The sequence below is a fragment of the Chlorocebus sabaeus genome, chromosome 23 (genome assembly GCF_047675955.1).
Source record: "Chlorocebus sabaeus isolate Y175 chromosome 23, mChlSab1.0.hap1, whole genome shotgun sequence".
NCBI classification, from domain to species: domain Eukaryota; kingdom Metazoa; phylum Chordata; class Mammalia; order Primates; family Cercopithecidae; genus Chlorocebus; species Chlorocebus sabaeus.
Window position 1 is genome coordinate 11,539,173 of NC_132926.1, and position 27,483 is coordinate 11,566,655.

Genomic DNA, 27,483 nt, shown 5'->3' on the forward strand with positions numbered 1-27,483 from the left:
CCTGGGATGCAAGGCTGGTTCAACATACGCAAATCAATAAATGTAATCCAGCATATAAACAGAACCAAAGACAAAAACCACATGATTATCTCAATAGATGCAGAAAAGGCCTTTGACAAAATTCAACAGTCCTTCATGGTAAAAACTCTCAAAAATTCGGTATTGATGGAACGTATCTCAAAATCATAAGAGCTATTTATGACAAACCCACAGTCAATATCATACTGAATGGGCAAAAACTGGAAAAATTCCCTTTGAAAATTGGCACAAGACAGGGATGCCCTCTCTCACCACTCCTATTCAACATAGTGTTGGAAGTTCTGGCTAGGGCAATCAGGCAAGAGAAAGAAATCAAGGGGATTCAGTTAGGAAAAGAAGAAGTCAAATTGTCCCTGTTTGCAGATGACATGATTGTATATTTAGAAAACCCCATTGTCTCAGCCCAAAATCTCCTTAAGCTGATAAGAAACTTCAGCAAAGTCTCAGGATACAAAATTAATGTGCAAAAATCACAAGCATTCTTATACATCAGTAACAGACAAACAGAGAGCCAAATCATGAATGAACTTCTATTCACAATTGCTTCAAAGAGAATAAAATACCTAGGAATCCAATTTACAAGGGATGTAAAGGACCTCTTCAAGGAGAACTACAAACCACTGCTCAGGGAAATAAAAGAGGACATAAACAAATGGAAGAACATACCATGCTCATGGATAGGAAGAATCAATATTGTGAAAATGGCCATAGTGCCCAAGGTAATTTATAGATTCAATGCCATCCCCATCAAGCTACCAATGACTTTCTTCACAGAATTGGAGAAAACTGCTTTAAAGTTCATATGGAACCAAAAAAGAGCCTGCATCTCCAAGACAATCCTAAGTCAAAAGAACAAAGCTGGAGGCATCACGCTACCTGACTTCAAAGTACACTACAAGGCTACAGTAACCAAAACAGCATGGTACTGGTACCAAAACAGAGATATAGACCAAAGCAACAGAACAGAGTCCACAGAAATAATACCACACATCTACTGCCATCTGATCTTTGATAAGCCTGAGAAAAACAAGAAATGGGGAAAGGATTCCCTATTTAATAAATGGTGCTGGGAAAATTGGCTAGCCATAAGTAGAAAGCTGAAACTGGATCCTTTCCTTACTCCTTATACGAAAATTAATTCAAGATGGATTAGAGACTTATATGTTAGACCTAATACCATAAAAACCCTAGAAGAAAACCTAGGTAATACCATTCAGGACATAGGCATGGGCAAGGACTTCATGTCTAAAACACCAAAAGCAATGGCAACAAAAGCCAAAATAGACAAATGGGATCTAATTAAACTAAAGAGCTTCTGCACAGCAAAAGAAACTACCATCAGAGTGAACAGGCAACCTACAGAATGGGAGAAAATTTTTGCAATCTACTCATCTGACAAAGGGCTAATATCCAGAACCTACAAAGAACTCAAACAAATTTATAAGAAAAAAACAAACCACCCCATCAAAAAGTGGGCAAAGGATATGAACAGACATTTCTCAAAAGAGGACATTCATACAGCCAACAGACACATGAAAAAATGCTCATCATCACTGGCCATCAGAGAAATGCAAATCAAAACCACAATGAGATACCATCTCACACCAGTTAGAATGGCAATCATTAAAAAGTCAGGAAACAACAGGTGCTGGAGAGGATGTGGAGAAATAGGAACACTTTTACACTGTTGGTCGGACTGTAAACTAGTTCAACCATTATGGAAAACAGTATGGCAATTCCTCAACCATCTAGAACTAGAAGTACCATATGACCCAGCCATCCCATTACTGGGTATATACCCAAAGGATTATAAATCATGCTGCTATAAAGACACATGCACATGTATGTTTATTGCGGCACTATTCACAATAGCAAAGACTTGGAATCAACCCAAATGTCCATCAGTGACAGACTGGATTAAGAAAATGTGGCACATATACACCATGGAATACTATGCAGCCATAAAAAAGGATGAGTTTGTGTCCTTTGTAGGGACATGGATGCAGCTGGAAACCATCATTCTCAGCAAACTATCACAAGAACAGAAAACCAAACACCGCAAGTTCTCACTCATAGGTGGGAACTGAACAATGAGATCACTTGGACTCGGGAAGGGGAATATCACACACCGGGGCCTATCACGGGGAGGAGGGAGGTGGGAGGGATTGCACTGGGAGTTATACCTGATGTAAATGACGAGTTGATGGGTGCTGACGAGTTGATGGGTGCAGCACACCAACATGGCACAAGTATACATATGTAACAAACCTGCACGTTATGCACATGTACCCTAGAACTTAAAGTATAATAATTAAAAAAAAAAAAAAATCAGCAATCTTCTCCTCACTGGTACAATAGAGAAAAGCCATACTAAAAAGAAATGGAAATGTTCAGGAAGATACATGGGAGAACAACAACCACAACAAACAGCTGGGAAAAACCCCAGACAAAAGTCAGTAGAAAATTGGAAAGCTACACACTAGAGGTCCTTTGCATGTCAAAAGCCCATATCACAGTAACAACAATATTTCATGTTTATGAAGCATGTCAGAAATTGTGAAGTGCTTCCTATCGAATACTTGATGTGGCTCTCATAGCAACGTGAAGATACTGCTATTATGTATTACCATTACTCTGTCTTACAGACCAAAAATATGAAGGTCAAAAAGGTGTAATGACTGGGACTCTGAGTCAGGTTATTTTGGTTCATTCCGATTTTTTTTTTGTTTCCTGTTTCCAAATATTGGACAAACCATATATTTTAATAATAATTCATAATTCAAAACTCTAAATCCAAACTTGTAGATAGTCTTTTAGAGTACGCTATCTAAATATAAAAATAATCAAAACTCTAAATCCAAACTTGTAGATAATCTTTCAGAGTATGCTATCTAAATATAAAAATAATCAAAACTCTAAATCCAAACTTGTAGATAGTCTTTTAGAGTGTGCTATCTAAATATAAAAATAATATAAAAGAAAGGAGAAACATTCAATTTCTACCTTGGTCCCAAAAGCCAGTATGTCATTTAGGAAAGGAGAGAGACGATACACACCTCAAAATTTAACTAAGAATCCTTTGATGGAAACAACCCTAAATTCTAAGAACAGTGAGAAGTATAAGCTATAATCTATGTATAGAGAGTTAGCTTATGAACTATTTGGAGAGAGAGTGCGTGAGAAAGAGAGGGCAGCAAAAGAAAACAAGGAGAGAGAGAGAACATGGAACCAAAAGAAACCACCAAAAAAAAAAAAAAAGCTAAAGAAAAATCACATGATAACATAAATAGATGCAGAAAAAGTATTTGACAAAATTCAACATGCATTGATGATAAAAAAACTCTCAGCAAACTAGGAATAGAGGACAACTTTCTCAATCTGATAAAGTACATCTACAAAAAACCTACAGCTAAAATCATATTTAATGGTAAGAAACCTGAAGCTTTCTCACTAAGATTGGGAAAAAGGCAAGATGTCCCCTCTCACCACTGCTCTGCAACATAATACTGTCAGTCCTAGCTAACACAGTAAGGTAAGAAGAAGAAATAGAATGCATATAGATTAGGAAAGAACAAATAAAAGTGTCTGTGCTCACAGATGGCATGAAAATCTATGTAGAAAATCTGAAAGAACTGACAAAAAAATTATGAACTAATAAATGATTACAGCAAGGTTACAGAACACAGGTTAATGTTTACCAAAGTCAATCACTCTGCTTTACCACCAAGTGGAACTTGAAATAAAACACAAAATAATTTACATTATACCCTCAAAAATGAAATATTAATACTTAGGTTTAAATCTAACAAAACATGTACAAGACCCATATGAGGAAAATTACAAAACTATAATAAAACAAACCAAAGAAGATCTAAATAAATGAATACATATTACATGTTCATAGACAGGAAACTCAATACTGTTAACATACCAGTACTTTCCAACTTGATCCAAAGATTCAATGCAATCCCAATCAAAATCCCCGTATTTTGTGTGTATCAATGAACTGATTCTAAAAAAAATTGTCTTTATTTTAAATTATATTGAGAGGCAAAAGACCCAAAATAGCCAACACAATACTGAAGAAGAAAAAAGTTGGAAGACTGACACTACCCCACTTCAAGGCATACCATAAAGCTACAGTAATCAAATGACATATCAACGGCTACAGTTTGAATGTCTGTCCCCTCCCATACTCATGCTGAAACTTAATTGCCACTGTAACATCTTAAGAGGCAGGATCCTTTTTTTTTTTTTTTTTTGAGACAGAGTCTCGCTCTGTCGCCCAGGCTGGAGTGCAGTGGCACAATCTCGGCTCACTGCAAGCTCCGCCTCCCGGGTTCACGCCATTCTCCTGCCTCAGCCTCCCAAGTAGCTGGGACTACAGGCGCCCGCCACTGCGCCCAGCTAATTTTTTTCTATTTTTTAGTAGAGACGGGGTTTCACCATGGTCTCGATCTCCTGACCTTGTTATCCGCCCGCCTCGGCCTCCCAAAGTGCTGGGATTACAGGCGTGAGCCACCGCGCCCGGCCCAAGAGGCAGGATCTTTAAGAGATGATTACACCAAGAATGCTTTGCCCATATGAATGGTTTAATGTCATTATTTCAGGAGTAGGTTCCTTTAAAAAGGATTTCAGCCCCCTTTTATCACTCTCTTTTGCCTTCTTTTTGCCCTCCCACCATGGGATAATGCACCAAGATGGCCCTCACCAGATGCCAGCCCCTTGATCTTGAACTTTCCATCCTCCAGAACTGTAAGAAATACATTTCTTTCAGCCAGGCGCAGTGGCTCACGCCTGTAATCCCAGCACTTTGGGAGGCCGAGGCAGGTGGATCACGAGGTCAGGAGATCAAGACCATCCTGGCTAACTCACGGTGAAACCCCATCTCTACTAAAAATACAAAAAAATTGGCCAGGCGTGGTGGCACGCACCTGTAGTCCCAGCTACTTTGGAGGCTGAGGCAGGAGAATTGCTTGAACATGGGAGGTAGAGCTTGCAGTGAGCCAAGATAGCACCATTGCACTCCAGGCTGGGTGACAGAGCAAGACTCCATCTCAAAAAAAAAAAAAAAAGAAAGAAATACATTTCTTTCTTGATAAATTACCCAGTCTCAGGTATTCTGTGGCAGCAGCACAAAACCAGCTAAGATGTCAATCAACAGAACAGAATAAAAAACCCAGAAATAGACCCATATAAATATAGTCAACTGATCTCTGACAAAGGGGCAAAGGGAATAACAAAGTATGTTATGAGTCTTTTAAATATGGAAAAAAGTCTTTTCAGCAAATAGTGCTGGAACAACTGGACATTCACACGGAAAAATGGAACCTTGACACAGACTATGTGCCCTTCACAAAAATTAAAATGGTTCACAGACCTGAGTGTAAAATATAAAGCTATAAAACTCCTAGAGGATAAAATAAGAGAAAATCTAAGTGACCTTGGTTCAGTGATGACTTTTTAGATGCAACACCAAAGGCATGATCCATGAAAGAAAGAATGAATAAGGTAAACTCTGTGATGAAAATGAAAAATTTCTGCTCTGCAAAAGACACTGTCAAGAGAATAAAAAGCCACAGATCAGGAGAAAATATTTGCACAAGACATACCAAAGGAACCGTTTTCCAAACTACACAAAGAACTTTTAAAACTCAAAAATAAGAATACAACCTGAAAAAAATGGGCCGATGACCTTAACAGATACCTCTCCAAAGAAGGTAACAGTTCACTCTTGAACAACATGAGTTTGAACTGTACAGAACCACTTACACGCGGATGTTTTTCAATAAATATATCGGAAAATTTTTTGGAGATTTACGACATTTTTTAAAAACTCGGATGTAGCTGGGCAGAGTGGCTCACACCTATGATCCCAGCACTTTGGGAGGGTGAGGCAGGTAGATCGCTTGAGCTCAGCAGTTCGAGACCAGCCTGAGCAACATGGTGAAACCCTATCTCTACAAAAAATATACAAAAAATTAGCCAGGCATAGATGCTTTGTCCCTGATGTTACTAAGTACCTTGCCAGTAAGGGAATACGTTTTAAAGTTCTTTTCATATTGAACAATGTCCCTGGCCACTCAGAACCCCATGAGTTCAATGAGGACATTAAAGTGGTCTATGTGCCCCCAAACACATCTCTAATTTAGTCTCTAAATTAGGGGGTCATAAGGACCTTTATTCAAAGCTCATGACACACGGTACTGTATAAAAAGGATTGTCAACACTATGGAAGAGAACTCCCACAGAGAGAACATTCATGAAAGTCTGGAAGGATTTTACCACTGAAGATGCCATTGTTGTTACAGAAAAACCCATGAAAGCCATCAAGCCTGAAACAATAAATTCCTGCTGGAGGAAGCTCTGTCCAGATGTTGTACATGACTTCACAGGATTTACAACACAGCCAATCGAGGAAATCATGAAAGAGACTGGATATGGCAAAAAAAAAAAAAAAAAAAAAAAAGGTGGAGAGTGAAAGTTTCAAGATACGGATCTTGGAGAAATTCAAGATCTAATAAAACTGATAGGTAGTTTTCATAGGAAACATTTAAAAAAAATCAAATATGTTTCAATGGGCACTACTGTTTACAAGCAATATTAAAGAAGACAAAACAACACTTCTGTAATAGGGACAAATATAACCACAAGGTACAGGATCAGTGCAATAAATTCACAAAACTATATTCCAGCTAATCAGTTTAAGAATTGTTCCCAAGTCAGTCACATTTTTGGCCCCCAGAAGTGCATTCCTACAGATTTCAACTACTCTAAATTTTTAGCTACAAAGAGGTCAAGAATGATTATAAGAGGCTTTCCAAGGAGTTACAAAATCTTTGTAGACCAGAGATCAACTATCATCAGTGCAAGTCTGCTCTTACCAACAACTCTTACATTTTTCAGGAAGAAATCTCCAGGAAGAGAGTCACACACCAGTACAGTCACTATCTCCTATGCCAAACCTAAGGAACTGAAATGGACGATATTACCATAAAATGAGAATTTTAAGGTTTATCTTTAAAGGCTTATTCCAATCTCAAAGAGTAGTCAGAGAAGATTATCTTCTACTGAAATAAATCTTGGCTAAATATAGAAGACTTCTGTACTTTACTGCTGTTCTTCGAGTAAAAGTCATAGACATGAGTCTTAACCTACTGTATACTATAGCTAAAGTCAGCTGAAAACCTGAAATTAAAAGTATGCTAAAAATCCGGGATCTTTTGGAAGTCTGCTACTAAAAAGCCATTAAGGATTTACTAACTTCAACTCTAAGTAAAGGGGACAAAAGGTCTAAGCCTGTCAGACATTCCTCATTTGAAAGAAAGATCACAGTTTCCTATAAATTGCTAGTTTTACACAAGGGAGAAACCTACACCTACTAGGGAATCTAACAAAAGAAACACCAGAATTTACAGAAGATGATTTCATGGAGATGAGTGCATCTGAACCAGTGCCACATGATTAGGTAGAAGATGTAGCAGAAACAGCAGTGCCAGGAAAAAAAAAAATTAACATTAGACAACCTGGCAGAAACGTTTCCATTATTCCGACTTCTTTTATGACATGGACCTTTCTACGATACAGGCACTGAATTTAAAGGGAACATAGAAGGATTGGTACTTTACAGAAACATTTTTAAAGAAATGAAAAAGCAAAAAAGTCAGACAGAAATTACAATGTATTTCCATAAAGTTATACCCAGTGCTCCTGCCTTTCCTGCCTCCTCTAGTTCTGCCACCCCAAGACCGTAAGACCAATCTCTCATCTTTCTCTTTCTCAGCCTACTCAATGTGAAAATGGTAAGGATAAAGATCTTTATGATGATCCACTTCCACTTAATGAATAGTAAATACATTTTAACTTTCTTATAATTTTCCAAATAATATTCTTTTCTCTAGCTTACTTTATTCAAAGAATATAGTATATAACACATATAACATACAAAATATGGATTGGTCAGCCTGTTTTTATGTTACTGGTAAAGCTTCCAGTCAACAGTAGACTATGAGTGGTTAAGTTTTGGGGGAGTCAAAAGTTGTAAGTGAATTTTTGACTGCACAGGGGGTCAAAGCCCCTAATATCTGCATTGTTCAAGGGTCAACTGTACAGATGTCAAATAAGCACATAAAAAGGTGCTGTATATCATATGTTCTCAGGGAAACACACATTAAAACAAGGAGATACCACTACACATCTATCAAAATAGCCAAAATGCAGAAAATGTCAACTGCTGGCAAGGATGTGGTGCAACAGGAACTCTCACTCATGGCTGGTGGGAATGCAAAATGGTACAGCCACATTGGAAGACAGTGTGGTGGTTTCTTATAAAACTGAACATACTCTTAACATATGATCCAGCAATTGTGCTCTAAGGTATTTATCCAAAGGAGCTGAAAATGGGCACATAAAAACCCACATGTGTATGTCTATAGCAGCTTTATTCATAATTGTCAAAACTTGGAAGCAGCCAAGATGCTCTTCAGTAAGTGAATGGGTAAACTGTGGTACACTCAGACAATGAAGAATTATTCAGTGCTAAAAAGAAATGAGGTATTAAGCCATGAAAAAAACATGGAGGAACCTTAAATGCATATTACTAAGTGAAAGCAGCCAATCTGAAAAGCCTGCATGTATGACTGATACCTCAGGCTGTATGATTCCAACTATATCATATTCTGGAAAAGGCAAAGCTATGGAGACAGTAAAAAGATCAGGGTTGGGGGAGGATGGGATGAACAGGCAGAGAACACAGCAAATTTTTAGTGCAGTAAAACTATTCTGTATAATACTATATTGGTGGATACATGTCATTGTATTAACACATTTGTCAAAATCCATAGAAATACAACACCAAGAGTGAACCCTAATGTAAATTACAGACTTTGGTTAATGAGGATGTGTGGATGTAGGTTCATCAGTTGTAACAAATGTACTACTATGGTGCAGGATGTTAATAGTTGGGAAGCTGTGCATGTGTGGCAGCAGAGGGTATAGGGAAATTATCTGTACTTTGTGCTCAATTTTGCTGTGAACCCAAAACTGCTCTAAAAAAATTAAATATATTTAAAAGGTGTGTGTGGAAAAGTATAATAAACAAAATCACAAGTTTTATGATTTAGTTTTATATTATTTGAACCCTTATTTTTAAAACTGTAAAACTGTAAACTCCTTTCCTTTGCTTTCTTAAGTAAAGTTCAACAGTAGATAAATCTTTCTCAAGGCTTTCTGCAGTACCTAAGACTCAGAGTGCTTACAGAAATAACAGTCAATATAGAGGAAAACAATGTATCATTCTGAGACTTCGATCATTCAAATTTAAACCTAAAGATCCATCACATACATTTTAAGTTTTCTGATAAATATAAATTATGTTAACCTTGAGGCTGAACAACAGAAATGAGTCAACCATCTATTTCTAATATGAACAAAGATGACCAAAAACACCCCATACCTCAATTATTACAATTTTGTCCATATGAAATGCAAACTACTTACATACACACAAAAACTTAAAATACATTAACTCTGAAAAACATACTGCTACTTTACAGAATCATTTTTTCAAGTACAGTTCCAAGCACTGTTTATCCATACATAAATTATCTTCCTAATAAGAACCTGCTTTTATTTTACATATATGCCAAATGATTTTGATACAGCATCCTGAAAAACACTAGAGAGCTGAATTCTGTCCTGTCATTCAGTTGCATATCAAGTTAAGATAATAGCTAAGAGCCTGGACTCTAAACAGGTAGAGGAGTTTTGAATCATAACTCTACTACTTTCTAGTTGTGTGATCTTGGGCACATGACAAAGCCTGTCTGCAAATCTAATTTCCTCATTTGTGAAATGAGGATAACTCAAAAATCTTATTTGGTGGATAAAATGAGATAGCACAAATCTTAACAAATAGTACACAAAATGCTAGTTATTGTTTACTATTAAATAAATGCTTTTTTGGCCGGGCGCGGTAGCTCATGCCTACAATCCTAGCACTTTGGGAGGCCAAGGCGGGTAGATCACGAGGTCAAGAGATCAAGACCATCCTGGTCAACATGGTGAAACCCTGTCTCTACTAAAAATACAAAAATTAGCTGGGCATGGTATCGCACACCTGTAGTCCCAGCTACTTGGGAGGCTGAGGCAGGAGAATTGCTTGAACCCAGGAGGCGGAGCTTGCAGTGAGCTGAGATTGCGCCATTGCACTCCAGCCTGGCGACAGAGCGAGATTCTGTCTCAAAAAAAAAAGCTTTTTTGATTAGAGATTGCTTTATGTAACACAACATTGTTCATCAATAGATGAGTAAATGAGACTTGATACTCGTGTTTTAAAAAATGACAGACTCAAAAAATTTGCAATCCTAGTAACACTTTAGTATATTTAAAAGAAGAGGTTTTTTTAAAGCACAGTTAGTGAAAAAGCATAATAAGCCACTTACTGATGTCCATCCTCTGCTCAACAGGTAAAGGACTGACACAGCTGACAAGTTTTGAAAGACATGTTGCTGCAAGGAGCTGAGCATAGGATGTCTGTAAAGAATAATTTTATTTATTATTATCATAAATGAAATTAAAATAAAGCATTGTGATAGAAATGTTCTTCTGAGCAATAGCAGAAATTCTTCCAGTTTTCCAAACAGGCAAATTTACAATAGATAAAATACGTCAATTTGAGATACATATATACAGAAAAGGATACACATACACAGGCATATAATCTCTCATAAGAAATCATTAGTTGAGGGAGGTATAGACAGTCATCTCAAATAACAATAAGCAAACAGGAGAAATAAATTACTAAGTAAGTTCAAATAAAATACAGTACTCTTACCATGGTCTACAGCCGTACACCATCTGGCCTCTGATTATCTCTTCAAATTCATCTGATTCCATTCTTGACTTTGCTCTGACCATGATAGCCTTCAGGTTCCTTTCCATATCTTCCCCACCCTGACCTCCGTGTTCCTTGAAACCCATGTCTGACTATATTCTCTCTGGCCCCCAATTATCTTAATACTGTACTCAAATCCTCTAAATGCATGCTCACTCTTTAAAATTTGGTTCACGTATTCACTCCACCTCCTAGAAATTCTTGCAAAGACACTCCTTCTTTTTTAATCTAGACCAGAGGCTGGCAAACTATGGCCCCTGACCAAATCCTGCCTGTTTTTACATAGGTTGTGATCCAAGAATGTTTTTTACAATTTTAAACAGCTTTTCAACTGTTCAAAAAAATCAAACAATAACAATATTTTGTGACAGAAAAATATGTGAAATCCATATTTTGGTGTCCATAAAAGTTTATTAAAACACAGCCACGCTCATTCATTTACACACTGCCTATGGCAGCTTTCATGCCATGATGGCAGAATTGAATAGTTAAGACAGAGACCACACGTGGCGCTCAGTGCTTCCTACTGCTGCTCAGAGTATCATAAACTGCAGTGAGGTAGGCACAACTCTACAGTGCCTAGAGAGCCATGGGTGTTGTCATGACATGACACATACCTTTTATTATTACCAGCGTATGTCTATCATATCAAAATAAGAAAAGATAAAAGTGGACTTCAAATATCTAATTTTTAAGGCACAAAGGAGTGTGGACTATTCTTTTATTGATTACATGGCAAAACAATGTGCTTTTTATGCAATGGTACTATGGTTGTCCTAAAAGAATATAATACACACTGACAATATCAGACCAAGTAATATCCCCAATATTCCCATCAAAATATTCCCAACTCAGGAAATCAAAAGTCAGAAAAAATAGAAAATTTGATTATCTCATCATAGTAGACTGTCTTTACAAATATAAAAAATGAGACTGCAACCAAAGTTTCCAAGTGGCTCATTTGTTAGTCAATCACACAGCCATTTACCAATGATGAGTTAATTAAATCATCATTGTTTTATTATAGCAGCCAAAGTTATATGTGCAGAGAAAATAAGATTACTAGTTTCTGGTGGGAACAAATTCTCAAAGAGTTGAAGACATTGGAACAACATCAAAAGTCAATTTGAAAACAAGACAAATGATTTGGAAAGGTTCTCCTTAAGTCTTGATGAGTGGACAGATGTTTCTCATAACGCTCATACTCTTAATGTTACCAATACTTACTATCTGTTTATTCTAGAAGTCAATGCTGAGTGTGACGCAACTAAAGAATTGGGCTCTATGAAGACTGTGGGAGAACTACAGGCCAGAATATTTTCAAAGAAGTTGAGGACACATTAATTCAATATAAACTGAAGTAGAATCTGCTACGATATGTCACACTAGTGGTAAAAACATATGGAGCAGAAAAGGGCTTAGCTGAACAAATTTACAAAGCTTGTGAAAAATGTAACACGTTTAAAGCCTATGGTTATTCACCATATTGTTCACCGGCAGATACTGTGTGGTAAATATATGAATCTATTTTAAGTTAATGAATCAGTATTGCTAACAGTGGACTTCATTCACTTTTGTGAACTTCAGTTCTGTTCATTTCTGTAAGATAAAGAAGCAGTATCTGAATATTCTGTATTGGGAATAATATTCTCACTTGTCTCATCACACAATAGTTTAATAGCTTATCAGTGATAAAGTTTCACTGCTATTTTTTTAGCTTAGGGATAAAGCTAAATTTTCTGAATGAGACAACCAAGTCACCATTGTTCAACACTAAATGGCTTTGGAACTTACTTTTTGCTGCAAAATTGGTAACGTTCCTTAATAAATTCAACTTAAAATTACAAAATTGCCTAAAAAGTGCTTAGAACCTATATGCAGAACTTATACTGCAGTAAAGCCATTTTGATAACGTCATTTGAATTGCAAGTAATGTCAGGCAGCTTTATATACTTCCCACATTGTCGAAAGTTAAAACAAGTAGTGAGATCTCTATTCAGAGATATATTTTCTGAGCTTCAACTACAGCTCCAGCTTCAGAACTTGATGCAAGTGTAAAGGCAATTTCCATATTATAAAATCCATTTAACTGTGCAATTAAGAGCTCCCACCTAATCTTCAATTGGAAGTGGTCAATCTGCAGTATAATGACATGCTAAAAGGCAAATATCATGATTTAACATAATTTTTAAAATGCCTTCTAAACGATGAATGTGCTTAATTATAATCATATGCTCATAGACTGATATTAGTATTTGGCAGTGCCTATCTATGTGAAAAGATATTTTCAAATATAAAATATGTAAAATCTCATTATAGATCAGCATTAACATATGAACATTTGCAATCAATGTTGATGATAGAAAACAACTCTAAACTCCAATTATTAATAGCAAAATTTTATCCACCAAAAAAACAGTTCTATTCTCTTCAGTAACAGACCTGTATTATTAAAAAATCTGTATCAGATTATTATATTTTGAATCTCATCAATAAAACTTTGTAGACATTTGTTTTTTCTCTTTCTATAGATGTTCTTACTAAATATCTTCCATTTTGTCTCCTGGCCCACAAAGTCTACAATATTTGCTATCTGACCCTTCCAGAAAAAGTTTGCCAACTCTGCTCTAGAACACACAGTCTCTTACTGCAATCATTTCATAGCTATTTATATATCTGCCTCTCCAACTAAACAAAGAGCTACTTTAATTCATGTACATAAATCAAGTAAGCAGTACAGTGCCTGGTTTGACATTTAAATATTTTACTAAATGAATATGAATGTCTAGACTACGAATATCTAGATGGGACTCAGGCAGGAGGTAATCAGCATGCTTTCGAATCATCCTTTCATGTTTCTGAGGTAATTACAATCTGCCTCCCCTATCTAGGTTTTTTAAAGTTGTTAGTCAACTTTCTAAAAATGTAATTTTTGCCCACTAATATGAGACATAAAAAGAGACCAATAGTAATCAAGAAACTATCTCAATTCATTCCTACTTCATTTCCTGGCTCCTCCCTAAGTTTGCTTTCCAGGTTTTCCAATTCTTTTCCTGATTAATCCCTTTAACAGTGAAACTACCGTTTCACAAAAACAAAAAAACCATGTGGCAGTATCTATCAGTTACCACTGCTAACACAGGCGTTCATTAACAATGACATACGTCTACTGATCTTTCATGGTTAATCATTGTTACCAAATACTTACTGTGCCTCGTTCTAATAAAAGTTGACACTTGCTCAGACATTCTGGGCTGTCAATAAGTTCCAAGAGTGCTTTCTCAGCCTCTATTCTTTGTGTAAGATCAGTCCCTATGTAGAGATGAGTACATAACACTTCCAATTCAGCCAAACTCTTCAAAGAAAAAAAATTAATATTTTACTTCAATGAAAAAAATAAGGTAAATATTTAATCACAAAAAAAGGGATACAAATATCACATGTGTATTCATTAATTCAATACATGTTTATTGAAACACAACTACTTACTAGGGGATACAGATGCAAACAAAACAGGCCCATCTCTTACTCCCCAAATTATTTACTTACAAATTGATAGTTCTGCAATGGAAAAATACAAGAAAGGGAGAACTTGTCTACAACAAGGATTTGGAAAGGTACGCCTGAAGAAATAATATTTATGCTGAGACCTACAACGTTGAATCAGATTTTAAAAAGACTAGAAGGTAGTCCAGGCAGGCAAAGAGAGAACATTTACCAGGGTCCTTCAGTAGAATGGAGTTCAGTAATTTCAAAGCATTAAAGGTTAGTGAGGCTGATAAACACAGCAAGGAGATACCAGATGAAGCTAGGGAGATGGATGGGGGGAAATGATCACGCACAAGTTGCAGATAACCACATTTATATTCTTTCTCAAATTTTAAGAATTTAAGGCTGGGCATGGTGACTCATGCCTATAATCCCAGCATTGTGAGAGGCCAAGGCGGAAGGATCGCTTGAGCCCAGGAGTTCAAGACCACTGCAGGCAACATGGCAAAATCCCCTCTACAAATACAACAAAAGTAGTCGGGTATAGTAGGGTACGCCTGTAGTCCCAGCTACTAGAGGGCTGAAGTGGGAGAACTACTTGAGCCTGGGAGGTCGAGACTACAGTGAGCCATGATACCATCACTGTACTTCAGCCTGGGGACAGAGCAAGACCCTGTCTCAAAAATATATATATTATTTTTGTTATACGTTGATTTGGAGCTTCTGAACCAACAACTCAAAGTGCTGCATGATTTTCAGGAACTCTGACTTGATCCCAGGGTATTTCTAGCAATGTAATAACCAGTTATATTAAACGCTCATATTTTATAAGCATAAAGACTAAAGTGTTGTGTTTACAATCCTATCTTGATGATATAAATCTAATCTCATATGACGGCATGTGACACATGGAAACCATCTAAAAAAAGAATCAGAAAATGAGTTTATCACTCCTCTCCAGCTTAAAAATTTTTTTGTTAAAGAGGTCTTCTGAAAACAAATTACCTCACTTTAAACTTGAATTAGAGAATTATTATCTGAAAGAAAAAATATTGGCACAGATTTCAAAGTCAGGTAGGCATATGAAAGTAATGGGATATTCATTTTAAAAAATGCCATTTTTTTTGTCCTTTCTAGCCTGAATTTTATGCGGCAACCTTATACCTACACTAGCCCACACATTCCCTCACGTGCACGTGCATATACCTTCTCAGAAAAAGGAATACACAATTAACATCAAAATGAGACCTACTCCAGCTCCCATTATTCTTTTTACTTGTCTCTTCCTCTCTCCTTCTTAGCTCTTTTATAGCATTTTCCATTTCCCTATCTACATCAGAGCCCAGCATCCCAGACTTGGAAATTTCCTGCTAGAGTAAACACAGAAGTCCAAAAGTAAGATTTCAAATAGGCTAATTAAGATAAAGAACCTCAAATGAACCACATTTTAAACATTTCCCCCACCTAGATTAGCCCAAAAAGCCCAGATTACTACTACATACTGTTCACAACAGTAAAATGCATACAATATTTATGGTTCATGAATACATAAAAATTATCTTGTTTTCTCCAGGGTAAGAAATACAAAAATAAGGGGCCAAGATGGCCAACTAGAAGCAGTGGCGATCAGAGGCTCCGAACCAAAACAGCATGTGAATCCTGCACTGATAACCAAGGTATCCAGGTTCTCTCATCAGGACTGACTAGGCAGTTGGGGTAACCCACAGGGAGGAGAGCAAGGTGGTGCAATGGCCCACCTGAGAGCCACACAGGGCAGGGGAGCCCCTACTCCCAGCCAAGGGAAGTGGTCGGTGGCCCTCGAGGACAGAGATCCCAGAGAAAGGAACAGGCACCCATCTGTGCCATTCTCCAGCCTCCTCAGGTGACATCTCCAGGTATAGGAGCGACCCAGATTAACAGGGCCTGAAGTGAACTCCCAGCAAACCGCAGCAGCCCCACAGAAGACGGACCTGGCTATAGAAAAAAAAAAACAAACAGAAACAACAACAGCAGCATCAACGAAGAGTCCCCACAAAAACTTCATCCAAGGGTGAGCAGCCCCAAAGATCGAAACTAGACAAACTCATGAAGATGAGAAAGAATCAACGAAAGAATATTGAAAACCCAAAAGGCCAGAGTGCCTCTTCTCCAAATGATCGCAACACCTCTCCAGGAAGGGCACAGAATTGGATAGAGGATGAGATGGACAAATTTTTAGAAGTAGGCTTCAGAAGGCGGGTAATAACAAACTTCACTGAGGTAAAGAAGCATGTTCTAACCCAATGAAAAGACGCTAAGAACCAAAATAAAAGGTTACAGGAGCTGCTAACTAACCATTTGAGAGAGGAACATAACTAACCTGATGGAGCTGAAAAACACAGCACGAGAACTTCGTGAAGCATAAACAAGTATCAATAACCAAATCCATGCAGCAGAAGAAAGAATATCAGAGCTTGAAGACTATCTTGCTGAAATAAGACAGACAGAGAAAAAAGAATGAAAAGAAACGAACAAAACCTCTGAAACTATGGGACTATGTAAAAAGACCAAACCTATGACTGATTGAAGTACTTGAAAGAGACAGAGAGAGTGGAACCAAGTTGGAAAACACACTTCAGGATATCATCCAGGAGAACTTCCCCAACCTAGTAAGAGAGGCCAACATTCAAATTCAGAAAATACAGGGAACTCCAGTAAGATACCCCACAAGACAATCAACCCCAAGACACGTAATCATGAGATCCTCCAAGGTCAAAATGAAGGAAAAAATATAAAGAGCAGCAGGAGGGAAAGGCCAGGTCACCTACAAAGGGAAGCCCATCAGACTAATAGTAAATCTCTCTGCAGAAACCCTGCAAGCCAAAAGAGAGTGGGGGCCAATATTCAACATTCTTAAAGACAAGATTTTTCAAACCAGAATGTCATATCCAGCCAAACTAAGCTTCATAAGAGAAGGACAAATAAAATCCTTTTCAGACAAGCAAATGCTGAGGGAATTTGCTACGACCAGGCCTGCCTTCCAAGAGCTCCTGAAGGAAGCACTAAATATGGAAAGGAAAAACTGGTACTGGCCACTGCAAAAACATCCTGAAATACAAAGACAAAGCACACTATGAAGAAACTGCATTAACTAATGGGCAAAATAACCAACCTAGCATCATGATGATGAGATCAAATTCACACATAATGATATTAACTTTTAATGTAAATGGGCTAAATGCCCCAATAAAAAAACACAGACTGGCAAATTGGACAGAGTGTCAAGTTCCATCAGTGTACTGTATTCAAGAGACCCATCTCACATGCAAAGACACACATAGGCTCAAAGTAAAGGGATGGAGGAAAATTTACCGAGCAAATGGAAAGAAAAAAAAAAAGCAAGGGTTGCAACCCTAGTTTCTGACAAAACAGACTTTTAAACCAACGAAGATCAAAAAAGACAAAGAAGGGCATTACATAATGATAAAGGGAACAATTCAACATGATGAGCTATTCTAAATATATATGCAACCAACGCAAGAGCACCTAGATTCATAAAATGAGTTCTTAAGAGACCTACAAAGAGACTTAGACTCCCACACAATAATAGTGGGAAAATTTAACACTCCACTCCCAATATTAGGTAGATCAACAAGACAGAAAATTAACAAGGATATTCAGACTTGAACTCAGCTCTGGATCAAGGGGACCTGATAGATATCTACAGAACTCTCCACCCCAAAACAACAGAATATACATTCTTCTAATGCCACATGGCACTTACTCTAAAATCAAACACGTAATTGGAAGTAAAGCACTCCTCAGCAAATACAAAAGAACTGAAATCATAACAGTCTCACAGACCACAACCCAATCAAATTAGAACTCAAGATTAAGAAACTCACTCAAAACCACACAACTACATAGAAATTAAACAACCTTGCTCCTGAATGACTCCTAGGTAAATAATGAAATTAACACAGATATCAAGAAATTCTACGAAACCAATGAGAACAAAGAGCCAACACCAGAATCTCTGGGTTGCAGCTATAGCAGCATTAAGAGGGAAATGTATAGCACTAAATGCCCTCAAATCAATACCCTGACGTCACAACTAAATGTACTAGAGAAGCAAGAGCAAAGAAATCCAAAAGCTAGCATAAGACAAGAAATAACTAAGATCAGAGCAGAACTGAAAGAGATAGAGACACGAAAAATCTTTCAAAAAAAAAAAAAAATCAATGAACCCAGAAGCTGGTTTTTATAAAAACTTAATAAAACAGACTGCTAGCTAGACTAATAAAGGAGAAAAGAGAGAAGAATCAAATAGACACAATAAAAATGATAAAGGGATATCACCACTGACCCCACAGAAATACAAACTACCATCAGAGAATACTATAAACACTTTTACGCAAATAAACTAGAAAATCTACAAGAAATGGAAAAATTCCTGGACATATATACCCTCACAACACTAAACCAGGAAGAAGTAGAATCCTTGATTAGACCAATAAGTTCTAAAATTGAAGTAGTAAAAAAATAGCCTACCAAACAAAAAAGCCCAAGATCAGACACAGCCGAATTCTACCAGAGGTACAAAGAGGAGCTGGTACCATTCTTTCTGAAACTATTCTAAACAACTGAAAAGGAGGGACTCCTCCCTAATTCATTTTATGAGGCCAGCATCAACCTGATACCAAAACCTGGCAGAGACACAACAAGAAAAGAAAACTGCAGGCCAGTATCCCTGATGAACATCGATGTGAAAATCCTCAATAAAATACTGGCAAACCAAATCCGGCAGCACATCAAAAAGCTTGTCCAAGCCTAGTACCATGGCTCACGCCTGTAATCCCAGCCCTTTGGGAGGCCACGGTGGGTGGATCACCTGACGTCAGTAGTTCAAGACCAGTCTGGCCAGCGCAGCAAAACCCCATCTGTACTAAAACACAAAAATCAGCCGGGCATGGTTTCACGTGCCCGTAGTCCCAGCTACTCGGGAGGCTAAGGCAGGAGAATCCCATGAACCCGGGAGGTGGAGGTTGCAGTGAGCCAAGATTGTGCCACTGCACTCCAGCCTGGGTGACAGAGTTAAGACTCCATTTCAAAAAAAGAAAGGAAAAAAAAAAAAGCTTATCCATTACAATCAAGTCAGCTTCATCCCTGGGATGCAAAGCTGGTTCAACATATGCAAATCAGTAAACATAATCCATCACAGAGCCAATGACAAAAACCACATGATAATCTCAATAGAATGATTCAGAAAATGCCTTCAATAAAATTCAACAACCCTGCATGTTAAAAATTCTCAATAAATTAAGTATTGATGGAACATATCTCAAAATAATAAGAGCTATTTATGACAAACCCACAGCCAATGTCATACTGAATGGGCAAAAGCTGGAAGCATTCCCTTTGAAAATTGGCACAAGACAAGGATACCCTCTCTAACCACTCCTATTAAACACAGTATTGGAAGTTCTGACCAGGGCAATCAGGCAAAAGAAAGAAATAAAGGGTATTCAAATAGGAAGAGACAAAATCAAATTGTCTCTGCAGACAACATGATCCTACAATCTAAAAACTCCATCATCTCAGCCCAAAAACTCCTTAAGCTGATAAGCAATTTCAGCAAAGTCTCACAATACAAAATCGATGTGCAAAAATCACAAGCATTCCTAGACACCAACAATAGACAGAGAGCCAAATCATGAATGAACTCCCATTCACAATTGCTACAAAGAAAAAAAAATACTGAGGAATACAGCAAGGGATGTGAAGGACTTCTTCAAGAAGAAGTATAAACCACTGCTCGAGGAAATGACAGAACACAAACAAATGGAAAAACATTCCATCCTCATGGATAAGGAGAATCAATATTGTGAAAATGGACATACTGCCCAAAGTAATTTACAGATTCAATGCTATTCCCATCAAACTACCATTGACGTTCTTCACAGAATTAGAAAAAAACTACCTTAAAATTCATATAGAACCAAAAAAGAGGCTGTAGAGTCACGACAATCCTAAGCAAAAAGAACAAAGCTGGAGGCACCACACTACCTGACTTCGAACTATACTGCAAGGCTACAGTAACTAAAACAGCATGGTACTGGTACCAAAACAGACACACAGACCAATAGAACAGAATAGAGACCTCAGAAATAAGAACACACATTTACAACCATCTGATCTTCGACAAACCTAACAAAAATAAGCAATGGAGAGAGAATTCCCTATTTAATAAATGGTGCTGGGAAAACTGGTTAGCCATATGCAGAAAACTGAAACTGGGCCCCTTTCTTCCATTTTATACAAAAATTAACTGAAGCTGGATTACAGACTTATCCCAAAGTCTTTAATCCCAAAGCCATAAAAGCTCTAGAAGAAAATCTAGACAATACCATTCAGGATATAGGCATGGGCAAAGATTTTATGACTAAATTGCCAAAAGCAATTGCAACAAAAGCCAAAACTGACAAATGGGATCTAATTAAAGAGCTTCTACACAGCAAAAGAAACTATCATCAGAGTGAACAGGCAATCTACAGAATGGGAGAAAATTTTTGCAATCAACCCAAGTGACAAAGGTCTAATATCCAGAATTTACATGGAACCTTAAACAAATTTACAAGAAAAAACCCCATCAAAAAGTAGGCAAAGGTACTGGCCAGACGTGGTGGCTCATGCCTGTAATCCCAGCACTTTGGGAGGCGGAGGCAGGAGGATCACGAGGTCAGGAGTTGGAGACCAGCCTGACCAACATAGTGAAACCCTGTCTCTACTAAAAATACAAAAATTAGCCGGGCGTGGTGGCAGGCGCCTGTAATCCTAGCTACTCAGGAGGCTGAGGCAGGAGAATCGCTTGAACCTAGGAGGCAGCAGTTGCAATGAACCAAGATTGTGCCATTGCACTCCAGCCCAGACGACAGTGCGAGACTTCATCTCATTAAAAAAAAAAAATGTGGGCAAAGGACATGAACAGACACTTCTCGAAAGAAGACATTTATGTGGTCAACAAACATATGAAAAAAAGTTCAGCATCACTATCATAAGAGAAATGCAAATCAAAACCACAGCGAGATACCATCTCCCACCAGTCAGAATGGTGATTATTAAACAGTTAAGAAACAACAGATGCTGGCCAAGCTGTGGAGAAACACAAATGCTTTTGTACTGTTGGTAGGAATGTAAATTAGTTCAACCACTGTAGAAGACAGTGTGGCAATTCCTCAAGGACCTAGAACCAGAAATATCATTTGACCCAGCAATCCCATTACTGGGTATATACTCAAAGGAATATAAATCATTCTGTTGTAAAGATACATGCACATATATGTTTACTGCAGCACTATTCACAATAGTAAAGACATGAAAATAACCCAAATGCCCACTGATGATAGACTGGATAAAGAAAATGTGGTGTATATATACACCATGGAATACTATGCAGCCATGAAAAGGAATGAGATCATGTCCTTTGCTGGGACATGGATGAAGCTGGAAGCCATTATCCTCAGCAAGCTAATACAGGAACAGAAAACCAAACATCAAATGTTCTCACCCATAAGTGGAAGCTGAACAATGAAGACACATGGACACAGGGAAGGGAACAACACATACAGGGGGCCTATTGTGGGGGTGAGGAGAGGGAGAGAGAGCATCAGGACAAATAGCGAATGCATGTGGAGCTTAATACCTAGGTGACAGGTTGACAGGTGCAGCAAACCACCACGGCACATGTACACCTATGTAACAAACCTGCACATTCTGCACATGTATCTCAGAACTTAAAGTAAAATAAAACTAAATATGTATTTATATACGAAAATAAAAAGGAGTCCCTTTTTCCCTCTCATGATCAACCTAAGAAGCCTTTTCCTTCATCTAATAAATTTGGAGGACTGAATTTTAGAACTGGTAATACTCAATATAATTAATAAACTGATCCTGCTGGCATGCATTCATCTAGGCCTAAGATTCTTTGAAGTAGACTTTGACTGCAAAAAGAATTAGGCCAAGAAATAGTAACAGACTTGCTTAACAAAAGGCAGCAAAAATGAGACTAGTAACAGTGCCTCATAGGTTTGGAGGATTAAGAGTTAGTGTCATGTAACTTCTGGTACACAGTTGTTTTTAACATTACCTAATAATATTGTAATGATTTTAATTATATCCCCTTAAAATATATGTCCATGTCCCAACTCCAGTACCCTATTTGGAAATAGGGTCTTCACAAATCCTGAATTAAGAATCTTGGTATGAGATCATGTTGGATTGAGAGTGGGCCCTAAATCCACTGACTGGTATTCTTATAAGAGAAAGGAGATAGATCTGAGATGCAGAGATATAGCAGGGAAAACCATATGAAGATGTACGCAGAGACTAGACTGATGTTTCTGCAAGCCAAGGAACACTGAAGATTGCCAGCAGCCATCAGAAGCAGCTCAGCGAAAGGCATTTGAAATGGTTTCTCCTTCAGGGCCATTTCAGAAGGGACCAAACCTGTATATGTTTCAGATTTCTGGCCTCCAAATCTATGAAAATAAATTTGTATTAAGGCACAGTGGCACATGCCTGTAATCCCAGCTACTCAGTAGGCTGAGGCAGGAGGATCGTTTGAGCCCAGGAGTTCAAGGTCAGCCTGGGAAACATAGTGAGACTCCCAACTCAAAAAAAAAAAAAAAAAAAAAAGTGTTGTGAGCACTTGAAAAGTAATATTAATAGTAATCAATTCAATAGCACCTAAATAAACCTATTTGGAAAGATTATGGAGAAGTCTGGAAATTATTTATCTGTTTTGCTTTACTGATATAAAAAACCTCAAGACAGAACAGACCTGGGGTGTATTTACATAGTATTTAAATCAACAATGTTACCCTAAATCACTCTTTTTTTCCAAAGATATTTCAGATTATTAACAAATGAAAGTCCATCCAAGATTTAAAAAAAAAAAAAAAAAAAAAAAAAAAGGGAAAGGTCTGAATTTTCTTTTACAAAAGACTGAAAGAGAAAATCAAGTTATTCTTTCACTGTAATGGTAACAAACATATACCTGGTATACAAAAAACCTTTTGAGAAAAAGGGATACACACATAAAGGCCCTTATCCTAGTAGAAAGGCATTATCTAGACATATAAAGCAATTAAACCCACAATATTGTGGTTACTAACCAATCAAGCAATCTTCTGTTTAGCACTTGATTATCTAAGGAAACTTTACTTTTCATAGTAAACTGATAAATTTTCATTTTAGTTTTATACATTGATATCTGAGAATATGATTAATATGAGAATGGTCTCAGAAAAATGGATCCCTTCTCAATTTGTTGACAAATCAGGTTTGAGTTTTTAAAGCTTCTATAAGTCTTAATGATAACATCAGAAGCCCATATAAATAACTAAGAGGTAAAACAAAGAGAACTGGACATCATTCACCTCCCACAGAGTAACTGTCACATATAAACAGGCCAGGCATGGTAGCTCACATCTGTAATCCCAGCACTTTGGAAGGCCAAGGTGGGTGAATTGTTTGAGCTCAGGAGTTCGAGACCAGCCTGGCCAACGTGGCGAAACCCCATCTCTTCAAAAAATAAAAAAATAAAAAAAACAATCAGCCAGGTGTGACAGCACAAGCCTGTAGTCCCAGCTACTTGGGAGGCTGAGGTGGGAGGCTCTCTTGAGCATGGAAGGCAGAGGTTGCAGCGAGCCGAGATCCCACCACTACACTCCAGCCTGGGTGACAAAGCAAGACCCTGTCTTAAAAAACCACACACACAAAAAACAGACAGCATCCAACTTTCACACCCTAGGAGACAATGATGTAATCCTGACCATAGTTTAAATAAGGGTCTTCCAAATCATTCTGGACTTATTTCTGGCCTTTGTGCCTGACACAGAATTGGCCCCTAACTGAGGAGTTCTTTTTATATAGCAAGTAAAAAGTCACACAGGCAACTATCAACAGGTGAATGCTGAGTAAAAGCAGCCACAAAACAGGTGAATGCTGGAGAGGGTGTATTGTATGGTTCTTAATAAACAGAAAGCAGATCAGTGATTTCCTGGCTGGGAGGGAAGACAGCAGAGGAGTGGGGGAAAAAGGGTACAGCAAAGAGACATTACAAAGGGGCACAAGAGCACAAGGAAACTTTTGGGGGGATGCGTATGTTCATTTTTTTGATTTTGGTGACAATTTCACAGGTGTATACATATGTCAAAACCCATCTAATTGCCCAGTTTAAATATACACATTTTATTATCAGTTGTACTTCAGTAAAACTGAAAAAAGAGAATAAACGCTTTCGTTTCATGAAATAAATGTTCCCTAATAGTAAAACATAAATAAGCCACAAAAATCCACTTCAACTGAATTTAAAGATCTCGTCAATTACTTTCCTGTATCTTTCCTACCTTCTGGAATTAAGCTTCTTGATTAAAATAAACAGAAACTGCCTTTATTTTGAAGTTACTCATTTCCCACAAACTCTTTTTTCTTCCTCTTACTACCTTTTCCTGAGTATTCCTGAAGGCTTTTATCTGGATCTCTTGGAATTCTTCCTTCTTACAATGAAATACATAATATTTGTTTTAGTGCTTTATAGTTCACAAAAGTATTTTCACCCTTTTTTCAAACCAACCCTGAAAAATAGGCTCTTGTGAAGTATGTATTTTCAGTACATTTACTCTGCAGTTTAAACAACTGAAGCTGAGATCAAATATATATAAATTCCTCAAGTTTAGAGATAATCAAATTCTGAGTCAAATACAAGTCTACAGACCCCAAATGCATGTTGTTTCCCCCCAACCTGCCCAAATTGCCACTCTTTATTTCCATCATCATCCACCTGGAGATGATGTCCTAGTCCATACTTCAAGAGACAGAGTCTTGCTATGTTGCCCAGGCTGGCGTGCAGTAGCTATGCACAGGCACGGTCCCACTACAGATCAGCACTAGAGTTTTGCCCAGCTCTGTCTCTGACCTGGGCCAGTTCATCATTCCTTAGGCAACCTGGTGGTCTCCCATTCTCATATTGATGGGAGGTCAATATTATTGATGTTGAACTTAGTGGAGACACTTAATCGGTGGAGCACACTACAATACAGCCCAGAACCCCTAAGCTCAAGTGATCCCCCCACCTCAGCCTCCCAAGTAGCTGGAACTACAGGCACACACCACCGTGCCTGGCAGTCCATATTTTTAGCCCTGTCTGTTCACCCTCTTTGTATTTGTGTACAAATTTCTTTCTCTTGGAAATCTAGAAAGATGTAATCACCCAAAAATGTCACAAACAGAATTGAACAAGCTTTCCACTTTAAGTGCCCCATCTTTTTTTTTTTTTTTTTTTTTTTGAGACAGAGTCTCGCTCTGTCGCCCAGGCTGGAGTGCAGTGGCGCAATCTCTGCTCACTGCAAGCTCCACCTCCCAGGTTCACGCCATTCTCCTGCCTTAGCCTCCAGAGCACCTGGGACTACAGGCACCTGCCACCACGCCTGGCTAATTTTTTGTATTTTTAGTAGAGACGAGGTTTCATTGTGTTAGCCAGGATGGTCTCGATCTCCTGACCTCGTGATCCACCAGCCTCGGCCTCCCAAAGTGCTGGGATTACAAGCGTGAGCCACCGCGCCTGGCCTGAGCAAAAAGGTTGGATCAACTAAGTCCCTTAAATTTTTCCTAACATTCTCTCGATTCTCATCAAGGTACCTCTGTTCTATCTAAAGTGCCTACCTCTTACTTGTTCTCAATTCTATCTCTTTCCTCACTCTGCCCCCGTATCTGGATTGCCTCCTGTCAGGGAATCCAGACCCATTAATTCTTTTGGGACACGGTATCCTAATTCACAGCTTCCTAACCAGAATGCAACTTCTTTGAATGATTCACAGGTATGCCTGAGATATTGATCCCTCTGCTCTCCAGGCAGCAGGGGCAGGGCTTGAGACATTGGGGAACGTGCACACTGATGGCCTTTGGCAACGAGCGGTTTATGTTAATGAGACACATAATTAACATTTTTTATGTATGTCATGATGTGAAAAAGATGTTGACCAGTACCCTAACCTCACCCTACACAAATCTGCTTCTTTACTCATCATCTTGATGGCATAATTTTTGCCTAGCTGTCCCTTTGGGTAGGTGACAGTAAGACAGAGGTAATGGGGAACACGGAACTTGTGAGTTATTAGGCCTACTAACTCTGTAATGTTGGGGAAGTCACAACTGTTTTAAGACTCAGTGTCTTCAGAATAAAATGTATATATGCACACTTTTTAAGTTAGTGGCAGCTCAACTCTATAGGGGTGAGGATACGAAAACTCAAAATGCTAGGTATCGGTTATCACTATTAACAAATGTTCCTTGAGTTAACTGATTAACAATATGATCCAATATGCTAAAAATAATTCAAATGGAGAAATTTCAGTTTTTTTCTAGTCAACAAAACTGTCTGATCTTATATTTGTCCAACTCCACTTCTAAGCTGTCTACAGGAATGTACTGTGAAGTACATTCCCGCAAAACCAATATGGGTAGTTTCGACATTAGCAGCTAATTTTTCCAACACTGTGCCTAGATAAGAAGAAGTCTTCCAGGACTTGGTGATTTACTATACATCATCTTTCCATGTATGAAAAAATTCCAAAGTTCCACCATACCTTTTAATTTACTCTCAAGATTTACACGGGCTCTGTGAACATCTGATTACCTATTTACAATCCATAAATCCTCCTTGTAAGATTCTTCCTGTGAAAATTTCCCAGAGGGCACATTTACTAAAGTGATAATACATTATTTTGACCTGAGGACCCTCAGAAATGGCACGAAGTCAAAAGGTAATGTGTGGGGCTTACTACATAACATTCTAGAACTGTCGATTACCAGACAGTAACTGGCTTTTAAAAAAAGACCCTTTAAAAGAATCAATAAATCAGCCAAATTATAAGTCTGTGTGATCACAAGGGGTTCGAAGAAGTCTACAAGGGGAATGAGATTCTTAGATACACTGTCACCATATTATGAAATTCCCTTCACTCTCCGGGGTCATCTCCTGTCACCGACTGCCTCCCTGGTCCCATCCCTTTGTCCCA

At 38.0% G+C, this 27,483-nt stretch overlaps 1 protein-coding gene across 2 annotated transcripts in view; it reads right to left on the minus strand.

Moving 5' to 3' along the window:
- Positions 1-27,483, minus strand: part of RANBP17 (RAN binding protein 17) — a 425,055-nt gene that overhangs the window by 396,196 nt on the left and 1,376 nt on the right. For both annotated transcript variants that reach the window (XM_073010527.1, XM_008015284.3), the window contains exons 2-3: positions 14,142-14,288; positions 10,482-10,572 (exon numbers count right to left, since the gene is read on the minus strand). In XM_073010527.1, the coding sequence (XP_072866628.1) occupies positions 10,482-10,572; positions 14,142-14,288 (238 nt within the window). The remainder of the gene's footprint in view (positions 1-10,481; positions 10,573-14,141; positions 14,289-27,483) is intronic.